The sequence below is a fragment of the Aspergillus caelatus genome, assembly GCF_009193585.1.
Source record: "Aspergillus caelatus strain CBS 763.97 unplaced genomic scaffold BDV27scaffold_485, whole genome shotgun sequence".
Lineage (NCBI taxonomy): Eukaryota > Fungi > Ascomycota > Eurotiomycetes > Eurotiales > Aspergillaceae > Aspergillus > Aspergillus caelatus.
The window spans coordinates 1,385-11,149 of NW_022475748.1; the positions used below are offsets into that span (position 1 = coordinate 1,385).

General features: G+C 46.6%; 1 protein-coding gene across 1 annotated transcript; it reads left to right on the forward strand.

Moving 5' to 3' along the window:
• Positions 1-6,323: 6,323 nt before the first annotated feature.
• BDV27DRAFT_170668 (tyrosine protein kinase SWE1) lies at positions 6,324-9,764 on the forward strand (the record flags this gene model as incomplete). The annotated part of the gene is made up of 2 exons (XM_032075373.1): positions 6,324-8,786; positions 8,842-9,764. 2 exons carry the CDS (start codon positions 6,324-6,326, stop codon positions 9,574-9,576), a joined length of 3,198 nt encoding a protein of 1,065 aa, XP_031920403.1. The 3' UTR covers positions 9,577-9,764.
• Between the last annotated feature and the right edge of the window lies 1 nt (position 9,765).

Sequence of the window (9,765 nt, forward strand, 5' to 3'; positions counted from 1 at the left end):
AGAGAAACGAGAAGTACCAAAGAAAAAAGAAAGAAAGAAAGAAAGAAAGAAAAGGAAAAAACAGGCCCAATTCTCTAAGCATGTACGGAGCAGTGAACGCAATGAGGCCCATACAAGCTGCATATAAGGACATACATGCATACAGAGGCAACCCCACCAAAGCAACCATCTTCTGCATCTATAGTACCTCGATAAGTAAAAAAATCAATAGGGGTCATGAGACAATGGCGTCAGGAAAGCGCTCTCCTTTCTTAGCCTATTGGATTCTAGCAATTAATAACATTTTTATTCATCTGGTTACGTTGGCGACCCCACGCACAAGAAGAAACGATCAAGGTTGCGATAGCTCGTGCCCTTGATGTACTCGGTTAGACTGTGAACAGACATCCCGTCGTCCGTTACTGTCATTATTTTCGGTGCGCTTGTCTCGCTATGTGACTCGGGAGCAGTATGTCCCACCACTCTAGTATTTCATTTCGAACTTCAACAGAACCTACCCCTCTTTCTCCTGAGCACCTTAGCTCTTCTTGTCCTATCCACCTTTCGGCCCCAGCACTCGATTACCAATGTATGTGACGTGGTTGGTCAGTTTGAAGGACTGGCCCTGCAGGTGATTTGGCCTTACTGCAGAATAACTGCAGTACTATGTATGTAGTACGTACTAGCACTGTGTATTGGAAAGAGTCTTGAGCCTTCAATAAACGCCTCTAAGCGACTATGGGATATTAGCCCACACTGATTCTGCATAAACTTAAATATCTTCCTAGAGTAAATATGGTCTTCCACTCTTTCATCCCGGAGTCTGATTCTCACTGGGTCCCTTCTGTAGCCCAACCAAGTTTTCCACTCCGGGTCTAGGTATAGCTCTCATCCCCTCTGCTAAAAAGCCTATGATAGAGTAAGACAACCATTAATAGCAAAATCGTATGATATAGAGCCATATGGATGGGTCTGGTATTCCTCATAGGAATACCCCTTTGAGAGTATCTAGTATGCTGGAGGCGCTGGCTGGAGTTGTCGGGTGAACCAGTACCATAGGACGTGACTATGCCTTCAGTCACTGGCACGTATGTTGACCCAATAAAGGGACCTTTCAAAATAATGCAAGTATAATATCATGGTAGTTATAATAGCTAAATAATAGATAAGAACGAGCGATTTCACAAGCTTCGAATGAAAGTTTGCCTCAATGTACGTAGATGAAGCTTTTCATGCAGGTTACAATGAGATTGACTCAAAAGTTCACGATAGGGTTATAAATTTAAACATTGTACAATGACAGGATGTATGATTTCATATATAATGAATACTGATAACCGTAACCGTTGGACAGATATTAGAGAGCCTATGTATGTCTTGCTAGCACTTTCTGGTGGAAAGTCAACAGCGTATTTCTGTACGACAGCATTCTAGAATTTGCTGGCAGTTACCCCAAGATCTGCTATATATCCTACCTGTAGTACACTTCTCTATAAAAAAAATTAATAAAAAATAAAACTTCCTTAATAAAATGAAGTACTTTACAATGGATCATTCAAGAATCAATGTTGAAGACATTCAGATCACTGCGAAGGGGAGTAAGCAGGGGTACGAATTGGCAAAGTTCTGGGCCTTGACAGGGGGGTAGTAGCTCAAATGGTATTAAACTTTGCAAAGCAACTGAGATTGCAAGTAGCGGTATGCTATGAGAGGTAGAGAGTTGCCGACCTCCTACTAAAGGTAGGGGTCGCTACGTCCTTTATATACACAGGGTAGTTAAGCACCGTAGGGTTAAGCCCGTGGTGCAGTCACTAGGGCCGTAGCTAAAGTGAAAGGCTCCCTCACGTAGCTCTGTAGTACCGTTACCTCAGCGTAGCTGCGATCACACAACCATAGATCAAACGCCTTAATTCTATTGAAGATCTTATATCTGAGTAGGATCACATTGAAGGTATCAAATCAGAGCAGATTGAATGGGTTATCTAAGGTATGCCGAGACATCCCTACATTGCCCTCAATAGATATAATAGAACCAGAAAGCTCTCTGTCTTTTCCAACTGTTTGGTGCTCAAAACTCCAAGAAAGCATTGCTGCACATTACATGGCTTCGTAGGATAGGTCTCCTCTCTTTACTACGAGTAATTTTCTAACACAAAAACTTGGCCCCCTTCATCTGTATCCTAATATTATTTAAAGCATGGTTGCACCTCAATAAGTTAGTGCAACAAGTTGCATAAACATTCAACGTGGCCTCTAAGACGTAATATTAGTTGCGTGCACGATACCCCCTTACAATCTATCAATATGTACAATGAGTAACTCTAACTTTCCGGGTGCAGCTTGCATGGCGCAACACTATTGTTGTTCAGGTGAGGAGGAAGAAGGTTGATTTTTTTTAAGCTATCTAAGAGGAACGTCTCTGTATAAATACTGCAGAGCTCGTTGCTCTGAGCTTTTGCTACCTTTCTTACTTCGCCTTTGAATAGGCCGCATTGTTCCTTTATATCTAATACTCCAAAAGCCTGAGAATAGACCCTTGAGCATATAGACAAGCATAATCGACCTTTCAATAGGTAAATGCAACCATATCAAGCACAAAGGCAGCCAACTTTCAACAACTATCAGCCTCCCATATTCCACAGATTTTCTCGCAGGTTTTCTACGATACCAGGGATACGCTCTATAGACAAGCTCCTGCGATGTTTTTTAAACTTGAGCCGTCTTCAACTTGAGATGAAGCAGTGAAGCTTATGAGCGAACTACCTGAGCAAGACAGTGCTCATCATCCACTCCCAACTCTAGCGTGGATGATAATATGAACGAGTTGCATATTATAATCATGCTAGCGTTCAATTTATGCTGTCATTGCGGTGAAGTATTCTATGGCTTTTTGGAACACTGGGCGCTGTGATTGGGGTAGGCGACTACTTGGCAATGAGTTCTATCTTTCGAAGCGATAATGTGCAGTTGAGAATTCTCTCTAGTCTTCACACAGCCAGTTTATGCATCCCATCCCCTCCTCCTCCTCCTCCTCCTCCTCCTCCTCCAACAACAACAACAACAACAACAACAACAACAATAGCGATGATAGAGGTTACAACTAAAGAGATTTATCTCGCAACAACCAGTAATGCTTGAGGCGAGCCTGAGAGAACCGGATTTTATCAGTCGGTCTAGGTAAGTAGAGACAACCCCTGCGGGAATAGCAGAACGAACAGGTTATGCAAATATCAAGATTGTCGCACTTTCTACTTTGTTGCTAGTTAGTGGTGGTTTTGCTTGCTATAGCCCTATGTGTTTGTATGTCATTATATCACTATATCACTACAGGCTTACTACTGAGCAGTACATTGAGTGGCATATCATGTATATTGATGGGACAGGGAAAAACTGACCAGAAGATACCTACATAGAAGCAATCTGATGGTGAGATTAGTTTTGAAAATAGATGGCTGCTACGGAGTAGGTCTTAGGAACTCATCCACGCAGACGCAGGGCGTTGTCGAGGCCGGTGTATGTATCTCCAGATAACCGATGAGATATGTCGGATTGGATATGGAGGTGGCAATTCAAAGTAATGGGCTGAAAGCTAGGCCGATCGATTTTAAAATTACGTCAGAGGATACCAGCCCTGTTGGGAGAGCCGACTGAAGAAGTGGCGTAAGGGATGAAAGATGCATGGATAGATTAGTACGGAGTTTATTTATTGATCTATTCAGGGCATGTCCTGCTTAGTCATGATGAATAGCCGTTGCCGCATTGTCCCCTCGAGAGGGTTACATAGCTTATCAATAGATTGAATCAAGGGTTAGTCAATAGTAGATAGATGATTAACTCAATTATTGTCAAGTGGAACGCAGGAAGGCAATGACGTTGTTTGGCACATCGCCACCACCTACAGGTTGTCATGGAGAATCAGCTTAGCAAGGCCAGTAGTTGTTAAGATATATATGTATATATATGAATCACCTCTAATATAGACGTTCCCACGGTTATATATATGTCTCATGACATGTGTCAATCTACAACATCACTGCGTATAAGTTATGCAAATCAATTTTAATGGTCCGGCTTGTGTCAGCCGGCCGTTAATTCCAGTACTGTGCATCTGATTATCTTACCTGAGATCTAGCCCACAGCTGGGCGCTTTTGGACACGTCGAGAAGGAAGCCAAGACACGTGGACAGGAGGGGCTTGATATGGAGAGTGACCTGGCTGTACACTGATAGTCATACCGCTCCCAAACATATATATACTTATATATTTTTTTTTATCCCGTCTCGTACTGAGAGAAAAGATAGTAGTTGTCAAGGTGTTAAATTCAAAACAACGGACTTGGTACCAACCCTCCAACCTCTTGTTTTGTGTGAAGTATAAAAGAGGGGACTGAAAAAGCTACCCGGTCTGAGTAAGCAAAAATGGTTGTTCGTTTCTTCTGTGGAGTTAATCCCTGGAATACCTAAAGTGGTTGCCACTCTTTCGTACAGTACCTGACTGGAGATCCACGGTTGGGTGTATATGCATTATAGGTCTGTGGCGAAGTTTGGTAGAAATCGAATTATCCCGCGTACAATCGGTGTAATAATGAAAGAGAATAAGTTCACTGCACATGCAAGGGAGAAAAGGCGCTGAATTGATCGATAGTCCCCGCATGTCTTATCGATATCCAAGGATTAATGATATGAAGTCTATGACGAGGGTTGGGTGGGTAGTCTCACGCCTAAATTAGGTACGGAGTACTGTACTTTGAGTACGCGGGCTTACTCTATTCTCCTCCATCCTGGGAACTGGTTTTCGAAATCACTAACTCCTCTTCAGCCTAATAAAGTGAAAGCTTTATCGGATCAAATAAGGATGTACCTTGAAGGACGTATATACCGTTTCTACCTTTGGAGCACTCGAAACGATAAATAGGATCGATGAGCCTACCAAAAACGAAGATAATGTAGACTTGAGTACTGTACTACTCGATCTGTAATAATTTACTCCCGTACAGTCTGTATCGTATGATGGGGCGAGGGAACGCTTGGGGTTACGCGTGACGCTCCCGGCACTAAGCCTAAATAAGCCAGCAGTCAACAACACAAAAGACGCGGTGCGCGCGCGAACAGAAACATCGAGTCCCGCTTAGAAGATTGGCCGGAAGACCTGACAAGAGGCGACGGTGCCAGACCTAAACTACGACAACCTTTTTCGTTTGTTAATTTTTTTTTAAGAGGCGTTTTACAACCTCATATTTTCATTCAGATACCGTTCTATTGCTGTCCTAGACGGCAGAACGATTTCCAGAAATAAATATTTAAGAACAAAAACTCTACTTAATTTAGGTCCCATAAGGGAAATTCCTCGGGCCATTCATCTAGTTCGCAAGGGCTCGTCTCTGCATACCGCAACTTCGGGCCTCCGTCAGCCCCTCCGTCTGTCTAGCCACCCATCCCTTTCTTCCTCTCTCGACTTCGATCTGTTTCGCGTGGCTGTCTGCATTAATTTTTGCTTCCTTGGTGGACGGTTTCGAACCTTCCACCCCTTGCGCAGTCATATGCCTGCCTGAAGAGGGACAATCAGCTTTTTAAAGAAAGGGAGACGGAAGGGAGACCAACACTGCTGCTGGCTCCCCTTCTATCAAACCAAATCGGCCCTTCCTCACGTCTCTACTCCCAACCCCCTTCTTGCGCATCGAGCTGTGTTTGTCATCGCTTCGGGATTTGCGCGTCAACATCATCGCGCCTGGCTTCGACCTAGTCGCTCCTGCATCTTTGCGACGCGCCTGCTTGTTTTGACATCTTAGTTGGCATTTTGAAACATTCCTTATCGAGCCGTTTCATCTCGAGCGCCAAGGGACGAAGCGAAGTAGTAGGAAGGCGTTCTGTTTCAGGCGCGTGGCTTGCGTGGGTGCACGAAGAGCTGCTTTTCCGCCCCGCTCGCATAGCAGCCCTAGGTGTATGGAGGCATCAGAGAATACAGTTTGATTCTTTGAGACTCGCAATAAACCTGTTGTGATGTGCATCTATCACTCGTTTCGCATCGTCAATTTGTTTTGCTTTGATACGACCGCTGGTTTTGTGCCTTCCTTGCTTTCTTAACATTCCACGGAAATTACTTCCTCCTTTACTGGCGCTGGCTAGGACACGAGAAGCGCACTGCCACTGGCTCTGTTGTTGTCAACCACCGTCGCGGGTCAAGACCCTTCCTATCGACTACGCAGCACGCATCTATCGCCAAGTGCGCCTCTTCCAAATTCGCTCCTCCGTCTCATCGCAATACACTCGAGTCTGATACGTTAACCTCACTACGGACTACGGCCTTTTACAGTGGTTCTAACCTTTCAAGGCCACACTATAACAATGGTTGCAACGTTTTCGCCGCACCGTGATGCGGGCGGCACACTACATCTGCCTTCACACAGCGGGATTCACCATGTTGATGCTAGCTCGGCCATTCGACAACTCCGCCGGTCACTATCGCGATCACCCTCTAAGAGCTCCAACTTCTCGCTTCTCGCGACCAGAAACCACTCACCGTCGAAAACCTCGCCATATATTTCCTCCCCACTATCACCTTCGCGACGATCTTCACAAAGCAATTTCGTACTTTTTCCTAGCTCCTCACACCAATCACCATTTGCACTGCCATATCCGTCAAGTGGTAAAATAACCAGACCTGCCATGCGCCGTGTACGCACCTCACCTAGGAGCCCCGTAAAACGCGCTCTCAACCTCTCTGTAGACCAGGGAAATGCGAAGCCTGTGCAGCCAATCTTAACAACACCCGGCGTTGAGAATTCTCCCGGAACCCCAGATATAAACGTCCCTTCGGACGATAATGCTAGTGGGAGCGGCTGTTCTCCGAACTCGTCCTTTGGCGTAGAAGCGCCTGCACCTCGCCCGACGCTATCCAGAATTGAAAAGCGACGCAGTGGGACTTTTGGCTCATACGCAACTGTCAGCCCACTAAAACGCAGTGATGGGATTATGAACCTAGATCGGGCATCTCGAGGAAGTCCGTCGGCCAAGAGGCGCAGTGTGCACGCGGCGAATCTTTCCAGCGAGTTTAACATATTTGATAGCGAGGCCGGCCCAAGCACCGTTGAAGAATTAACGTGCGAGGTAACATCCGAAAGTGAGACGCCATCGTTTCCCGCCAGCATCACCCCATTCAGTCCTTTTGCTACAATACCAAAACGCTCGTCTTCTTTGCGACGATCAACTCTTCAGCAACGCCAAAGTGATCGTTCCTTGTTCTCCCGAGCAAGAGCCGTCGTCGAGCCGTCTGAGGCTTCAAATACCCCTGCAAGTCCATGTCCCCGATTGTCTCTGGACGGTGGTCTCTTCCAGTCCGATCGTGACAACTTGTTTTCTCCAAGGCCTGTACCAGGCAGTCCCTTGTTTTCGTCGACCGGGAATAATGCTGGCCAGACTCGCTCTGCTGTCCACCCGCTTTCTAGGACTATCACGCAATCTTCATCCAGCTCCAGTCTAGTGGATGACTCGCCGACCCATGAACCAGTTCACAAAGCAGATCACCCAAGAGGAGTGTTTAATTTCTCCAAGTCCCTTCCAGCAGGAGCAACTCGACCTGCCCTTGTACGCCAACTTACCCGTGAAGATTCGACCTCATCCATAGATTCTTTTGCAACCCCAGAGAATTACAAACTCGTGAAGCCCCTCCCAGCGGCATTCATGTCCACAGGTTTGATCTCCAAGAAGAATCGTAATGCCGAGGATCCCCAAAACATGCTGGGTTTTAACAAGAACATGCCTGATACGCCGTGCAAACGACCCATCAACTTGTTCCCTAGCGGGCAAAAGGCGCCGCCAGAACGGTCCCTGGGGTTCTCAACATCCTCTCGCCAATCAGACGCAGTGCCCCCATCCCCATCTAACCCACCTAGTACACGTCCAAAACCGGGCCCTTTCGCACGTGGCATGGGTATCTTCGGGAACACCTTTAATAAACAAGCTCTCTCCCGCCGTAGTAGTTTTGTGAGCGTGGATGGCGATGAGGCTCAATTACAATCACCATCTGGACCGCGAGAGAATCAGCCTTTGGGCGAGTACGACTTGCCACCAACACCAACAAAGCAAACGTTTTTCCCGTCTCGAACCTACCCCCCTGCTACTTCACAAATCGCCTCGCTCGAAAGATTATCTGAAGCTAGAGGAGCAAATTCGAGTCCATTGCACGAAAGGTTCCTGCGAGGGTCACCGCGCACGCCTCAGGACAACCTGTTCCCTCCTGATCCGAGTGGCCTGTCGATTTCCAATGACCAGCAAGCGATCAGGCCTGATTTCAACGCTGTTAACCTACCGGCTACTCCCACTGGTCCGCGTGATACTTTATTACAGTCAGGGAAGCGCCCTAGTCTCCCACTGAACGGTTACGCCCCAGATGTGGACCCGAGCTTGACCTCGCGCTTCGAAAGAGTCGAGCTTGTTGGTACTGGTGAATTCTCTCAGGTATACCGTGTATCCGAACCCCACAATACGTCATTGTCATCAATCTTCTCACGCAGCCCGAAGTCGCCTGATATCTTGCCTGAGAAGGTATGGGCTGTGAAGAAAGCGAAACAACCATATTCTGGTCTGAAGGACCGTGAGCGCCGGATGCGTGAAGTAGATGTGCTGAAAGCTTTGACTAACTCGGACCATGTCATTTCGTTCATGAACAGCTGGGAAGACAATGGCCACCTTTATATTCAGACCGAGTTCTGCGAAGAAGGTAGCTTGGATGTTTTTCTGGCCCAGGTCGGGCTAAAAGCAAGATTGGATGATTTTCGCATCTGGAAAATATTGCTCGAGTTATCTATGGTACGGCTTTCACTGTAATCTTGCAGCATTAGGCTCTGCTAACCATTATTAATAGGGTCTGAAACATATTCATGACATGGGCTTTATTCACCTGGATCTAAAACCCGCCAATATCCTGATCACATTTGAAGGTGTCCTGAAAATTGCCGACTTTGGAATGGCGACATCATGGCCGGCAGAAGAGGGAATTGAAGGTGAAGGGGATCGTGAATATATTGGCCCAGAGATCCTAATGGGCCGCTACGATAAACCTGCGGATATATTCTCCTTGGGTCTAATCATGTTTGAGATCGCTGGGAATGTTGAACTCCCAGACAATGGGCTCTCATGGCAAAAGCTGCGGAACGGGGATATGAGCGATGTTCCTAGCTTGACCTGGAGTGCAGAAACCAGTATTTTCCGCGATGCATCTGGGAATCCAATCTCGGAAGAACCCTCTTTTGAGGAGCTGTGCACATCCGACTTTGGGGATGATACATTTGGTGAAGACAGTTTCCTGGGAAGTCGCAGGTCCAGTGAACGGAAAGCAGTGCAACTCGCTCGTACTGGCGAGCTTCATAACCCTCCAAACTTTATGGTCGACGCCGATCATGAACAGGCCTTAGATAAAATCGTGCGGTGGATGATCTCGCCGGAACCATTTGATCGGCCTACAGCCGACCAGGTCTTAGAGGTATACGGTGTCCAGTTTGTCGCTCGTCGTCGGCGTGCTGGGGCAACAATCTACGAAGGCAATTGGGGCCCCGCCGACGAAATGCTAGCAGAGGATGCCGAAATGATTGATGTTTAATCAGTGCTTGACATATTAGTGCATTTGGACGGAGTTGGTGCTTTCCTTTACGGTTAACATATAATGACGGCGTTGATGCGGAAATCCGGCCTTCGATAATAATGTCCATGACCACCAACCTATGGCTTATGCTTGGTGTTGTTTCTTCTCTATCATCCCCCCTCCCACTACTTTTTTTTTTTTTTTTTT